Consider the following 16,222-nt stretch of genomic DNA (forward strand, 5'->3'; position numbering starts at 1 on the left):
AAGTTGTGGAAAATTGTGGCATGTATGATAAATGTTTAAGTATCTTATGTAACTATTGCTCATTTTTTTTGTTAATAGGGATAAGAATTATACTGGAAAGAGATGGATGGACATGTCACAGTGACAACAATGGCTTTTCAGGTAAGAGATTTTATTTGGAATTGCTGACATAAAATTTCAATATTTAAGTAGATCATGTAAATTAATTTCATCATACAGTAGCAATGGCAGGAAAAAAAATAAATACACTGTGAAATACAAAAGAGAAAAGTACAACTTCCAAATAAGGAAGAAAATGATGTAGAACTGTGCAGTGCTTTTTTTCAGCAAGCTTTAAAACACCGCTTGCATGCATCAGTTTTGAATATGCACGAGCAGTCAATCATCCATTTCCAATAATGTAACACAACTTTGTACATTACTATTCCCATTCTGTTGCAAGACCCATCGATAAATCCGCCATCAAAGCCAATGGAATTTTATTGCACTTTAAGAACCCTATTAAGCAGAAGGCTTGTGGCTAATGCCGAAGCCTGCTCCATTCTATTGTTCTTAGTCAAGTTAATGAAGCACTTATATAAATCAAGATCTCTACTGGAGGGAACAACAGGTAATGGAAACGAGATATGTACCGTACACACAGTATACATGGGTCAGGCCGCCCTGGACAGGCACAAAACTTTCACAGTTTCTCTCTAAACGATCCATAAATACAAAGACGTCTTTAATATAGTTTGGAGTGTTTTGTGAAAATTGATATATATTGTTTAGACCCGTTATTGCTGGTTGAATCACATGTTCCAGATCAATAAAATAACATAGATGTATGACTACAAAAGTCTCTGCTTGCAAATGTAGGAATTGGGGAGATATATTGCCATTCAATAAATATGTTTCATTAAATCTATGGATAAATATATATATTTATATATACACAGTACACACTGGGGAATGTTAACTTACTGTATATTCTGCATATAACAAAGGGTAAACAGTGAACCTCTTGTGTTTATGGAAACATAAATAGAATTTAAAATGTACATATCTAGAATAGGGATTTGGTCCAAAGTAAAGATATGAATTAGAAGCATACAGATAGATGCCTTTTCTTGACCCATGTTTCCATACGTGCAATAGAGCATTAACATGAAATAAAATTGCATAATGAATTCGGTGACCATTTCATTTCGAACATACATTATCTGCAAACATGGAATGAAGGCATCACCCTGTCAAAAGTCAAGTGGAATAGTATTGGAAAAAGGTGACTCTTGCAGGCGCCGTCCCAAATGCATCAGGCACTTCTTTTCGTCACATCAGGAGCTGTGAGTTCCCGTCACTGGAGGGTGATGTCGGATGATCCTGAAGTGCGTCACTACTTGGCACACTTAGTTTCTTTTAGATGCTAGAGGCAGAAGTGTAGTGCCAGTGATGTAACATGAGTTCATCTCAGTACATGAGTCATGTAAAAAGATCTTTTAAGATCTGACCCTCAGTAGGTCCCGTCCCGACATGCGGCTGGCTCCATGTGGTCCCGCTGTCAAAGCTCAATCTAGAGTTTCTGGGAGAGAATATCCATCCACGATACTGATATTCACAAAAAGAAACGTTCTGCTGGTGGCCCGTAGGAAAATCCTGGGAATGCCCCCGCTGCTTCTTTGATACTGCTGGTCACACTGAAGGTGTCATTGCACAGGGAGGAGGACACGGGCTGGTGGGTGAACTCGGGGTCGAAGTGGCGGAGGTCTGTGGGGCCACTCTGAAAAATCAAGAGGGATGGAAATGTTATTGATATTTATAGTTTGTCTGTGTATTGAAACAAAACAACCAACCATCTCACACTCTTAAAAACAGTTGGGTCAAAAGTAATCCAATTATGGATCAAAAATGGACCGATCCACTTCATGGTTCAATTTGACCCAACTTTTCTAGGTTGTTTTATACAGAATGGCCCTCTTTTTTTTATTTTTAACCCAAAGTTGGGTCAAATTGAACCATGAAAAGGATCTAACCCAACTTTCTGGGTTGTTTTATACAAAATTACTTTTACCAAAAAAATAAAAAAATCATCATTATTATTATTGTTGTTGCTGTTATTATTATTTTTTTAATTTTTTTTTGCAAAACGACCCAGAAAAGTAGGGTTCAAGTAGAAAAGTAGTAGCACAAAATGGCCCATTTTTTTTGCCCAAAGTTGGGTGAAATTGACCCAAGTAGAAGATCTGACCCAACGTCCTGGGTTGTTTTATAAAATTTACAAAATCCCCCCCATTAATTTTTATTATTATTTTATTTTTATTTTTTGCAAAACTACCCAGAAAGCAGGGTCAAGTAGAAAATTAGTAGCACAAAATGGCCCATTTTTTTTTACCCAAAGTTGTTTTATGAAATGTACAAAATCCATCCCAACTTGAAATCTTCAGTTAACTTGAACCTACCACAGAGGGGATAAAGGGTGGAGTGATCTTCTTGGCCATTAGGTCGTCCCAGTTGATTGGCGAGAAGAAGGAATGGTACTTCAGTTCGAGCTAAAGAGAAGCAAATACTTTTATTCCGTGTGTCTTTAGCGTGGTCCACATCAATGGTATTTGAATTCAGTTTTGAGTACTTACAAAATCATCCTTCACCCCCAGTCTCTTGGTACGATCCTTCTGGAGGAGCCCCTCAAGCAGCTCTCTTCCCGAGTTTGACACGTTGGGTTTGAGTACAGGAACCTTGTGTAGGATGTTGTTGTACATCTCAGCTGTGTTGCGACTGTAGAAGGGAGGCTGCACAAAACACAAGTAAAAAAAAATACACATTTAGTTCCATTTCACACATGAATAAGAAATTGGATACACTTTCAACTTACAAGTCCATAGAGCATTTCATAGAGCACAGATCCAAGACACCACCAGTCGACTGTGCGGTCGTAGGCCTGCTTCTGGAGAACCTCTGGAGCCAAATACTGTGAAGATTAAAACACATGAGTCATTTTTATTTGTCATTTGTGTGTTCACAGGTCAGTACAGTATAACTACGGACTTGGTTCATACCTCAGGTGTCCCACAGAATGTTGTTGTTGTGCCATTAGCTTCAAGTCCCTCTTTGCAGAGACCAAAGTCCGTTAGGACAATGTGGCCTTGGGAGTCTAACAAGATGTTCTCAGGTTTAAGGTCCCTGTGAGGAAAAACGGGAACTAATGATTCTCAGCTAATATGCACCACACTGAAAATGCTTTCTTCCAAATGTCCACTAGAGAGTGCTGTTGTTTATTTTTTATTTTTTATGGTTACCTGTACACAATGTGCAGTGAGTGGAGGTAGCCCAGCGCACTTGCAATTTCAGCAGTGTAAAATCTGGCCCGGGGTTCCAAGAAGATCCTTTCTCTCTGAAGATGGTAGAAGAGCTGAAAGGACAAAAGCTGTTAACTTCTATGACAAATGCATGTTTCTGTGGTTTCTTTCAAGATCACGTGAGGAATTCCATACCTCGCCACCATTAACGTAGTCAAGTACAAAGTAAAGCTTGTCAGTCGTCTGGAAGGAGTAATGCAGCCCCACTAGGAAGGGATGCTTGATGTTCTTCATGAGAACACTGCGTTCAGCCATGATATGCTTTTGCTGCAAGGGAGGGGGGAAAAGATTATTATCATTATGGTGGAATTTATTACTATGTTATTACACTGTTATTACTACAATTAATTTGTTATTACAAAAAAATGTATGTTGCTGCATGAAACATTTGGAAAATGTATTGTACCTCTTTCTTCTTAAGTATAATTTTTTTCTGGAGCACTTTGACAGCATAATATTTCGTGGACTCCTTGTGTCGTGCTAGCAGAACCTTTATCGGAGCAAATGCACATTAGTATCACTACCAAGGGAAAATAATCAAAGAAAAGGCATCACAAAAGGAAATTACCTTTCCAAAGCTGCCTCTGCCGATGATCTTGAGGTAGTCGAAATCACAGGGTTTGATTCTGTAGAGACATGGACACGCAATGAGGATTTTGCAGAGAATTGTCATTTTAGCAAACTTAATCACTGCAGGTACTTACTGAGTGTCCTCAGCAAGTGAACTTTGCGAATTTAGGAACATCTGGAAGACAAGAATGAGAAACACCATTATATTCCGATACTGACAAAGGGGGAGAGTGGGTCATCCTTCTCTGCTTACCTTTCTTTCAGCAAGATCATTTTCAACCTCCTCGTTCTGATTCTCATCAATCTTCAGGAAGTTGTTGACTTCAACACTGGAAAAAAAAAAAAAGATTCGATGGATTAAATGAACTGAAAACACATTTGAACGGCATTCTTGAATTGGCGAATGCACTCCCTCGCCTCGCTGTGGAGTGAATGAACCGTCTGATGCATCTAGACGGGTCAAGTTTACGACGGGTGATTCAGTGTTAACCCGTCTGAGCAAAAGCTTAAGCGTCTGACCCATGACAAGGGAGCTCCGCCAGTTGCCCTTTCAGAGCCTTTAAAGGACACAGAAACGGCCCTTTGGCATTTTGTACAATAAGACCCAAATCTCTAGGCCAGCCCACTAATATAGGCGACTGCGATTGTACAAGCCATGTTATGTTTTAATTTGATAATTGGTTTATCTAGTGGACACCAGGGATTTTCTGTGCAGGTGATTAAACAGTGGGCAGGTTGTTCCAGGCTCACCATAAAAGGCCTATTCTTACCCTGGCTTCTTGGACCCAGATTAAGCCTTTCACAGAATGTCCTACCAAGATCAGGTGGCAGATTAGATTGGCCGGTGATCTAAATGGGCAAGTGGTCCGAAATAACTACAAAAGCTCCGATGGCTGCCAAAAGTGCCTCTTGCGCCTAATGTTCATTTCTATTCAAACAGAACAGTTTGTTTTATGGTGAAATGTTGTATACTCACTGTTGGCAGATATGAGGGGTCGACACCAGCTTCTGGATGAAGTCATTCAGCCCTATTTTTCTCTCCTTGATGAAAGCTGAAAATGGAAGCAAAGGAGCCGATGACGTTAGCAGAGAGCAAACGGACTCACTGGGTCCCATCATGAGGTACACGCACCATGAAATCCATATCGAAAATGCTGCCTTTACAAAATGAGATATGATAAAGGGATTTGTTTTAAAAACTATATAGTGGTTCTGTTGTTTCTGCAGGTGAGTTCAATGATTTAAAAGGAAAGATGAAAGACATCAACAAAAAATAAAACACATCAAATTAAATTAGAATTAAAAAACTGCATGATGCAGCTTTGATTTTGCAAGTGTACCCAATGTAGTAAACAAAAGGGGTTTTATTCGAGTGAAACAGGGGAAAACTCTGAGTGCAATAATCCGTTGTGTGCGAGCTCCAAAAATCCTTTTATAGGACAGATTTGCGCCATTGCATAGCATGGAACTCTTAATACTGCGGGCTTATTCGTTACGCAACCTATTGGGTCACTCACTCAGTCATCGGTGGTGAACAGCAAAAAAAAAAAAAAACTTTTTAACTTGAGAGAGTGCGGACATATATTATTCAAAAGGTGTAAATTTCAATGGTGCAACGCGTAATTACGCGTAAAATACAACACCGAAACACAATACAGAAGACGTTATCCTGACAGGTAAGAGGAGAACGACGAATTAATACTTAGGCAACATGAATATCTAGGCTGAAATAAAACACCAAAATGAAAAAAAAATAGGTCAAATGACGGGTGATTAGAATATTTTGGTTGCTCACCGGTGAGAACAGAAACAATTCCCCTCATTTTGCAGTACGTGAGGTCGCATCCCGCTTCAGTCACAGCCATGTTGAATGCCGAGTTAAACAATACCAAAAACAAAAAGAAACAATATTTCCTCAGTGATGATCTCAAAATCAGGTATGGCCGTGTTGCTTTGTTCCAATCACACGTCCGCGTTCCGCTCTAACTTGCCGAATGCCGACGCGCTGGGACAGCCACTGTATTTATATAAACCACGTGGCACCGTTGGCGACGCCCACTCACGTCACGACCGTCGCCGTGACAACCGGCGGGGGCGTGACGTCACGGGATTCCGCTGCACCCCTTCGCTTGCAGGAGGTGGTTGATGACGACCTCACTGCAGAGGAGGAGGTGGAAAATGTGGGAGTGTGAGGATCTCTTCCTCCTCATTTATGTCAATGGGAGACTGCAAGTGCAAACATGTTTGAATCTGCTGCGACAGCGTGTGGAGGAGCACTTGCTGCGCAATGATAATTCACACAAAATCTGTTTGTCTGTCTCGCTATCTAGCTGGGTATCTGTCTGTCTAGCTAGCTAGCTGTCTAGCTGGATATGCCTATCTATCTAGCTATTTAACTGTTTGTCTGTCCAGCGGTCGGTCTGTCTGTCTAGCTAGCTATCTAGCTGGATGTCTGTCTGTCTGTCTATCTATCTAGCTGTTGGTCCATCTAGCTATTTAGCTGTCTGTCCATCTAGCTATTTAGCTGTCTGTCTAGCGGTCGGTCTGTCTGTCTGTCTGGCTGGCTAGCTATCTAGCTGTTGGTCCATCTAGCTATTTAGCTGTCTGTCTTTCTAGCGGTCAGTCTGGCTGGCTAGCTGTCTGTCTGTCTGCTATCTAGCTGGATGTCTGTCTGTCCAGCTAGCTATCTAGCTGTCGGTCCATCTAGCCATTTAGCTGTCTTTCTAGCTAGCTAGCATACTGAGTTGACGCTAAACATAGTGACACACCGTATTGTTAGCCAAAGAAGCTATTTCTTCATATTTGTAAAGAAGACATTCTTTGTGCTATTTCAACCTCAATAAGTACCTGCAACTACAATGACAAGTTGTTTATATCTATTACGCAACCTAAGGTTTATATCACATATTTAACACAAGAGGTTATTTTTCAGTCAGATAGCATCCCAGTGGCATGTCGGATATTGACAGCGGAAACCAGTTTTGCCACCTGACCTTTCCAAAGGAAATGTCTAATACATTGCCGTGCATAAGCGCCATTGCATTTACCGTAAAGAGCAACCAAACAATATCTTGTATGCGTCTGCGCATCTCATTTCGCAGCTCTGCAGCTCCCTTCTCCTTACCATGAGGTCAAGGTGACTTTGCCAGGCAAGCGGAATTATATAAATTCAGAGAAATGAGACATGACGCCATTGCTACTCTAAGCCGCGGCAACGATCGGTCCATCTGGTGTGGATGTGGTCCACTAACCTTGCAAGTTACATAAGTGTGCCATTATGCAAATCGCTATCCAGAGGTTGAGGGGAATGACTGATCTGCATAACAAACTTGCCAGTGAGTCATGGGGTTTTCCTTGGGGTGCGAGTATTAAAACATACCTGTACAAAAACCTGCTAGTTTCTGTTAGTTTCATTCATCTGTCAGTGGAGAGAATCCCTTGTGGGTTTTTCTTTGTTTTGAATGTGACAGTCATGTATTCATAAACGGAAGTGAGATTGCATGAAGCTAATTTTACTTGTGTAATGGAAAGAGGAAGTGCACTTTCTGGCATAAAAAAAAAGACACTTTCAGGTGCAGTGATGCTGAAGGGCAATCTTCCTGAGCAAACACTCAGCTCTCTTAACACACAAAAACAAAAACACGTCAGATGGGATATGATGACGCCAAACCTCTTCTAGGCTTTCTCACCTCATTCCTTTTAATTATTCACATGGAACGCTGTCATTTGTATTGTTAGTCCCGATGTGATCGAATAAGGATCCTTTTGATGTTTTCAATGGGACATAAGGAGAATTACAGCGGATTAAAAAAATTCACGCTGGTGTTGATCACTGACGGATAACGTCAGCAGCAGGGTGTGGTGTGTTAGCTAGTGTTAGCAGTGCCAATGGGGCGTCGTGGCAACGGCACACAATGTGCCTTGCCAATGAATTGAACAAAGAAAAGGAACGTGAACACTGTGAGGAGTCAATATGTACTGTGTTCTGATTGTGTGCTAATAGAGCACATTTCTGTACGAGAACAGTCTTAACTGATTAATAAGAGACAAGATAAACATTTCGGCTTTCATTTCAAGATATATGCGTCTGGATCAGATCAGCACAATTTAGTATTAAAGTAGTTGTGTAGTACATACATGGAAACTGTAAACCATTTCTTACCAAAGACAGAAATGATGGCTAGAAAATTCTACGACACGTCCACGACACATTCTTATCAAACTGGCAGAAAACCGACTTCTGCTTTCCAGTGAACGGCATTATCGCTACAATAAATAGCAATGGAATCGGTGAAAACCACGTTTTACATAAAAAGTAAAAGTCTTGATTGTGACGTAGCAATGACCTGGCAAGACCACAGCAGCAGAAAAACGATTTCTCCTTTCTAGTGAAACCAGTTTTATTTTGCTACCATTGCCGTTCCTAAGATAAGAGTTTTTTTGTAAACACATGAAACACCCTGTACAATGAAATTGTATGTTGCAAGATTGCATTGCTAGCATTAATTATAACAATACAAATATATCATTTTTAAGCACATTTAACTCATTCACTGCCATTGACGGCTATCAAAAATTCATTTGAACTATTTCTATTAGTTTAAAATGTTTTCACACTTTTGTTAACAAGAGTATGAAAACCTAGGGGGAAAAAAATATTGTACATTTAGAACAGATTTGAAATTTGTGATTAATCGTTGGTTAACTAGTGAAGTCATGCGATTAATTATGATTAAAAAAATTTAACCGCCTGTTGCCCCTCATTTTTATTAACATTTTATTTTTAAAATAAATTAAAATAAATAAATTATTACAATTACTTAAAAAAGAAGATGAAAAGATTATAAAAAATTAGGGGCGTCTAATTAATCAAATGACTTCACTAGTTAACTCATGTGTAATCACAAATTTAAGATCTGTTCTAAATGTACAATGATTTTTTTCTATGTTTTCATACTCTTGTTAACAAAAGTGGAAAAAGTTTTAAACTAATAAACGGTTCAAAGGAATTTTTTACGTCTATAGCCGTCAATGGCAGTGAATGAGTTAAATATTTTGAAATGCGATATTGCATTAAACATCAAATATGTGCCTGATGGATAACTCAAACAATAAAAAGGGACGACTGTCTACACTGAGTTGGTTAGCTACATTTACACTTCACCAACATGCCAACCAGATTGCCAGAGCTAATATCATGGTTTGGGCTAGCATAGTTTCTTCTGGAACGGACGCGCTAATCTCCATTATTGTAACCACATCATCATCATGGTTGCAGCAAAATGAATTCAGAAGTCTATGGGGGGAAACAAATCTACCAATTGAAAAAAAGATTTGACTAAATTGATTGGGAGATCCTTCATAATGCGGCAAGATAATGCTGCATATATACTACCAGAACAACAAAAGGGGATCATAGCAGGGGAAAATGTAACACTACAAAACAAAGAACTGATAGAACCTGGAAAATTAGACCTTTCTGTTCCTGTTAAAAAAAAAAAATTGTTTTATATCAAATACAGATGTGAAAAAGAAAGTATTGATCTTTTGTCTCCTCTTCATCAATGTTTTCAATCTGCAGTCAAATAAAGCAATTGCTGTTCCAATACTTCCGGAGGAGAGCGCATCTTGCTAAATATCTCTCCTGCTCTCGCGCTGTCAATTGTCACATGTCACTTTCACAAAATTGGTTCTGTTTTCTTGCTATCCTGTTCAGTCTTGTGACTAATGCGTGATAGTCAGGCTATCACTATCACTTTCCGTACGCCAGTCGAGGATAATGAGAACCCCCCTCCACCCCCGCTTCCGAATCCAGTAAAAGCCCTTGAACTCTTACAGCGGGCCTTTCTTATCTTGTTCTGTTCTGAGTGATGGTGATGTTTGACTTGATGGAATTAGTTGCACTCCTTGCTTGTCTTTGTGTGCGTTACTATGGTGCTACTGTCACTTTCACGCCCTTGCCAAGTTGGCACCGTTGTGAACGCAACCAAACATTTGTTGCCGCTATGACATGATAAGAATTATGCAATTTGTTTGGAAATAGGGGAAGCACAACTTGAAAACGTTTTCATTTTAAATCATCCAGATTGTGCGTGCTGTATGAATTCCCAGTGTTGTGTTTACGAGCAGAAGGTAGAGGAATGAGTCACACAAGCAAACCCAACTGCATGCTGAGCAGAAGGGCTGCTGGCTAATGACCATGTTGGTAATTTAATAGTCTGTTTGGTCGGCGCTCCTCCGTTTCACGCCCACGCAGTCACGACAGCGATGTACTGAACTAAAATTCAGCCTTTTTTTTTTTTTTTTTGCACATATTTGAGAGAAACAAGCTCGAGGTGGCAATCCAGCTCTGTGACTGGAATCAAACTGTCTTCCCTTCTGAATTCCAGAGTAAGGAAATACTTTCAGTCCCATATTTCCATGGAGAGAGATAACAAATGTGGAAAATGTTTTATCTGGTTTGATTGATTTGATCAGACATGCATTGCATCATTTTATCACAGATGGCAACCTCTGACAGGATATGTATGTGGATAAACAGCAAAAAAAATAAAAATAAATTAACAATCTTGCCAGCCACCATCATAGATTTGGAGGCCATTTACAAGATGCCTATTTAGAACATATATGTTAAAGTAAAGTCTACCTTTTCTAAAATGGCAGCATTGTCATTCCTATGTAACCACTTTAAACCGCTGGTGTCAAACTCAAGGCCCGGGGGCCAGATCCTGCTCGTCGCACAATTTGTGTGGCCCACAAAGACAAATCATGTGTGTCATCTTCCATGATCCTTTGATCAAAATTTCTAATTGTCATGTGTAATAAATAACAACATTGAGATTTTGCAAGAATTTTGCAGTAACTTGGTAAACGATGCTTGACTTCTGATTTCAAAATTAGTAATCCATAATTTTTTTTGTAATAATACAATGAGATGATTACATTTATAATATAATAATAAAACTAAAATGATAATAATTAAAAAAACAATAAATAATTGGAAAAAAAAGAAATATATAATACAATATTTAAAAAAATCATAAACAAAAAAAAATTCTCATTCAGCTCCAGTGTAATCAACTCTTGAGTAGTCACCGATACCAAGTACTGATACCACTTGTACTTTTGATACAAATCAATCTTTCCCCCCCCACCCAAAAAAAAAGAGCTAATTTTAAATAAAGACCTATATATTACAATATAGCATTTCCTTAAAATTGCATGAAATTAATGTCTATTTTCTATTCTAATTTCTAGTTCCTGATCATAAAACGGCAACAATAGATGTATGTTTTTGGAAAGTCGAATCTTCTTTTCCTTTTGGCTTTTCCCTTCAGGGGTCGCCACAGCCAATCAGTTGCCTCCATCTAACCCTGTCCTCTGCATCCTCTGCTCTCACACCAACTACCTTCATGTCCTCTTTAACTACATCCATAAACCTCCTCTTTGGTCTTCCTCTAGACCTCCTGCCTGGCATTTGGAAACTCAGCATCCTTCTGACAATATACTCAGTATCTCACCTCTGGACATGTCCAAACCATCCCAGTCTGGCCTCTTTGATGTACTCATTCCTGATTCTATCTATCCTGGTCACTCCTAAAGATTATAAACGCTTCTATCACACCTGACACTTTTCTCCACCCGGCATCTTCTCACTATCTAATTTCCCGTTGAACAACCCAGTCAGAAATTCTACTGCTACCCTCTCCTAGACTCTTCCATACCTCCACAGGTATATGATCAGGACCGAGTGCCTTTCCACTCTTCTACCTCTTCAATGCCCTTCTCACTTCATTCTTACTAATCGTTGCTACTTCCTGGTCCACATGCAAACTCCTCACAGGAGGTCACGATGAGCAAACTTGAGACACCAGCTGCAATGCCAATCAAAGTCATCTGTTATTTGTCATCAAATTTGCAATTCCAATATAATTTGAGCTATTCGGCAGCTGCAGTAGCTTGTCATTTCCTGGTCATACATTTGCTTGTGCAGCCACTTGTTGCAAGGCGAATGATGACATCATCACGGGAATGATGCCAGCGCTCTGTAACTAAACACCAAAAACCATCCTTATGTTTTCAAGGCCTGATGTTATCAAAATGAGATGACGAAGCAAAACGAACAAGATCATTTGCCAGCTGACAGAGGCAGACTTGGCAAGGCTTTAAATCCACCATTTGCTCCTGCGCAGGTCTCCCAAATTGCTTCAGCAGAGATTAAAGCACTGATTCCCACACAGGGTAAACATGACTGGGCCAAAAAATAAAAGAAATAAAAAAGTCACGCATCTGTCGCTTTTAAGGTTGCCAATCTAATTACCTGAATGGTGAATCAAAAGTGTACCTACCTATAATGGATTTCTTGCCCGTCTTCATCTCTTTTCCAGCTCTTACGGTGAATCTGCAGTGGTAGAATATTTATCCGCAGCAGAGCATCCAGATATCTGTGACCGCAGCCTGTGCATACACGCACACACCTCCCTCTGTATCTCGCTCTTCCTTTCAATGGCTCTCGCTGCAGTGGAAAAGTCCTTGATTTTAAAGGCAAACAACTTTGCTCAATGCACCACCCTCCTTATTTACTGGTACCGCTTAGACAATGGCTGAAACCAAAGATCTGTGACGCACCTTGTCTACACACCCCTCACTCATCCCAAATCCTCCAACCTGGAACAAAACAAAACGCAGGTGTCTGGTTACGGCTCCCACGAGTGTGGACGTCCCGCAGGGAACTCTGGCCTCCATGACAAGGAAAGCCATAGGAGGAAGACGGGGGAATGGACTGTAAGCTTTTAATTGGCCACAGTTGCGCACCTGTAATTGCTCATCAGCATCTTCTGGCTCCGACATATTCAATCCCTCCGAGTCGTTTTTTTTTACACCAAATGATTCAGTTTGCCAGTGTGGCAAGCTGATTGCCCCGGGCTGCAGGGGCAATCGCAACAAGTGAGGACAAGTCTGAATGCTGGGTGTAGTTGACGTTAAATCAACATGGGAAAAAAAGATTTGTCGATGGAAGCAGATGGCACAAAGCAGCAATGCAGACTTTAATTTGAACGAATACGAAGCTGAGGGGAGGATAAATAATTGTCAGAGTAAGTGACTTGAAATAAACAGAGCTGAACTAATCGCATAAAACATAATGTGGCAAATTTGTCTTCTTGTTGAGCTAAATGTATGACTGTGACTTGGAAACTAGCATTTAACTCTATTATTACCAAAAGGCTGACAATAATGTCTAGTTCAGTGGTGACCAAGGCCACAAAAAGAAAAACCAAAGGATGCAAGGACCACTTTGTTGTTTTAGTTTTTTCAGTTTCGCTTTATCAAACGCACCAAAAAGTCAATCATGAAAATTGCATGTTGTTTATATATTAGTGTTTTTATTTTTATTTTATCTTAACTCATTTGCTCCCATTGACAGCTATTGACGTCAAAAATTCATTTGAACTATTTCTATTTTTATTTTTTGTTAAGAGTATGAAAACCTAACAAAACATTTTTTTTGTACATTTAGAACAGATATAAAATTTGTGATTAATCGTGAGTTAACTAGTGAAGTCATGCGATTAATTACGATTACAAATTTTAATCGCCAGATGGCCCTAATTTACGAAAAAAAAATTATATATATATTTTTTTTAAAGAAAAGATTATTTAAAAAAAAATTGTAAATCGTAATTAATCGCATGACTTAATTAGTTAACTAATCTGTTCTAATACAATAAAAAAAATCTAGGTTTTCAAACTCTTGTTAACAAAAGTAGGAAAAAATGTTTTACTAATAAAAATAGTTAAAATGAATTTTTGACATCTCTAGCCGTCAATGGCAGTGAATGAGTTAAACTGCCATCTGAACAGCTTTCTATAAGACAAATAGTTTAGGATTTTACAAGATTTTGGGGTGGTCGAGACCCTGTAACCCACCAGAAAGTAGTAAATAGAACCAAAAACAGGAGCAAACTTTCATAAGATGACCATTTTTAAAGCACTTAGTCATTTGTGTGAAATTTTCACAATTTGGACCTTGGCACAGAGCAAAAAGTGGAGGAAACCATTTTGGCTTGTTAAATTTAATTATCTTTATTTACCACAGTGTCAGAAAGAGAAATGTTACTTGGTTAATTGTAAATAGGTCATTTGTTAATTTAGAAAAACTCCACAGTTTATAAAGCAAATGTATTAGTAGCAAATGTCGATATTAATATATGCTGCAGGCCGCTAAAAAATGGATGGTGGGCCACAAATGGCCCCGGGCCATAGTTTGGACACCATTGGTCTAGTTGAAGGAAGAAGTTTTATGTTATCAGATACAATTTTTTTAGTGAAATGTTTATTTTTTGTCAAATGATTATTTTTTTTATTCAGATGAATCACATCTTAGAATTTTGATTAATTACAATTAATCGTTTAATCAAAAATACTTTTTTTTGACATTTTTTGCCCGCCAAATTTGAAGAGCACCTGTTGTGTTGATTCTTTCGACATTTAATGTTATTAAGGGCGTCTTCAACATTTTTTGATCCACTGCACACTCTCATCCTCTCTTTTTCGAATCGTTAATTACTTGCATAGTTAAAAAAAAAAGACCCAAATAGTTTGTCATGAACAGATATTCTGAATGTCATAACGCAAACATATATTAAAACCCGTGGGCAGTATTTTATTTTGAAATGGCTCGGTCAGAACCATCAAACGGCCCAAAATGGGTCACAATACTGCCTAGGGGGTAAAATGCATGTAGTAATGTTTATTGCTCAAACACAATCTTTAACGTAACCATCCGCTGTCAAGCTAAAGCATAATCTACAGTCAAAATCAATAGTGTGATTAATCTCTGTTAATGCATGATTAATGAAATAATTTTTTTTGTGATTAATCAATGAGTTAACGCTTTATCTTTGACAGCACTGTTTTTTTCCATTAAAAAAAAAACACGATTTAGCCCTCCGAATATCTGGTAAATTATGTAGAAAGAGTTCAACAGACAGGGCATATCCCAAGCAACCTTTTATGACCAGCTCTGCAACACACTAGCAACATTTGTGGAAAACACCCTGTCAAAAGCCAGACCTTCAAAATAAAAGTATGTAGTATAATAACATTGTTTTACCACATTTCTTTTGGGTCACATGATGGCTTAAATAACAATCACACTTAGAGTCAACAAGCCCACAGTAGTTTGAATGCGGCCAAATAGTGTGGTGAAACGGTAATTACGCTGGCGTGCTTTTATTGTGAAGCCCTGATTTTTGTCCTAGTGTTGCCGAGGAGACCAGACCAGCGCCCGCTGTGGCTCTTTGCAGAGTTTAATGAATATAACAATATAACAGCCGTTTATTGGCCAGGTTACAGCAAACGAGTTTTTAATAGGTCACGGAGGATTGCGTTTGACCTCCTTTGGGAGCTTGGAAGTGTTGGATGTCATTAAAGTGGCACACAATAACCGGTTCAATGGTCGACAAAGGTGCCTGCAATATTAGACTTTAGATTGCAGTGCACTCTCTATTAGATGCGCGGTATGATATTTTCTTCCAGACAGATTGCAGTAGTCTAGTTTATTCATCTACAGGAAGTGTAAAGGGGAAAAAATGTAGTTGGTCATGTTGTAGCTATTGAACTTCCAGTTTGTGCGTTCAGGGGGATTTTATTTCTTTCATTAATGCTGACATCACTTCTCTCACTGCATATTTATATACTCATTTGACTTACACAGAAAATGAATCGATGTGATGCACAATTTCCCGCCCTGCTGATAAATCCCCCCCCACCTCAGAGTGACTTGTTTTTATGCGCCATTGACCAACAAATGTACCGTAAGTGGCCAAAGAACGTGTACTTGGGAATCCTGTGTCGTTTAAATCAAATAAAGGAATGCTGCTATTTCAGATGCAAAGTTTTCGAAACTCTTCCTTGGAGGTAAAAATAAAGAAACGCAGTGACACTTATTGACCCTCTGTTATTTTATTTTCTGTACTTAATCACTGTGTTTGTTTGCTCACTTCATCGTCAAGGCATGCCAGGACAGAACAGATTTCCATGTCATTTAAATTTGGGTCATCTGGGAGCATAGAAGCGAAGGCTCGTTTTGAATCAGGCGTGACTTTGTCGCTGGCAACCGTTACCGTCATTCTTGAGCATTATACACAATCAACAGTGGCTTTATTTCGATTATAGCCGGTTATGTTTTAGTTGACTGCATGGAAATGGCATTATTTTCACAATTAAATTTACTACGTCATGAATGCAGCACGAGGTGACCGTTTTGGGTTCACGTGAATTGACGGCAGTATCATAATCATTAATTTCTAGGCATT

General features: G+C 39.0%; 1 protein-coding gene across 2 annotated transcripts; it reads right to left on the reverse strand.

Moving 5' to 3' along the window:
• Window positions 1-130: 130 nt before the first annotated feature.
• Window positions 131-12,394, reverse strand: LOC147157942 (serine/threonine-protein kinase Sgk1). 2 transcript variants are annotated; one of them, XM_086063413.1, is made up of 13 exons: window positions 12,254-12,394; window positions 4,882-4,957; window positions 4,159-4,234; window positions 4,040-4,080; window positions 3,904-3,961; window positions 3,742-3,825; window positions 3,471-3,602; window positions 3,276-3,388; window positions 3,036-3,159; window positions 2,852-2,947; window positions 2,613-2,768; window positions 2,439-2,528; window positions 131-1,759 (listed from the first exon to the last, which is right to left on the reverse strand). In XM_086063413.1, exons 1-13 carry the CDS (start codon window positions 12,279-12,281, stop codon window positions 1,595-1,597), a joined length of 1,239 nt encoding a protein of 412 aa, XP_085919539.1. In that variant the 5' UTR covers window positions 12,282-12,394; the 3' UTR covers window positions 131-1,594. The 2 variants fall into 2 exon arrangements, with proteins under 2 accessions (XP_085919539.1, XP_085919538.1); XM_086063412.1 differs by lacking the exon at window positions 12,254-12,394 and adding an exon at window positions 5,701-5,917.
• Window positions 12,395-16,222: the final 3,828 nt, after the last annotated feature.

This window comes from Leptonotus elevatus, chromosome 19 (assembly GCF_054856555.1).
Source record: "Leptonotus elevatus isolate MCC_2025b chromosome 19, RoL_Lele_1.0, whole genome shotgun sequence".
Classification (NCBI taxonomy): Eukaryota; Metazoa; Chordata; class Actinopteri; order Syngnathiformes; family Syngnathidae; genus Leptonotus; species Leptonotus elevatus.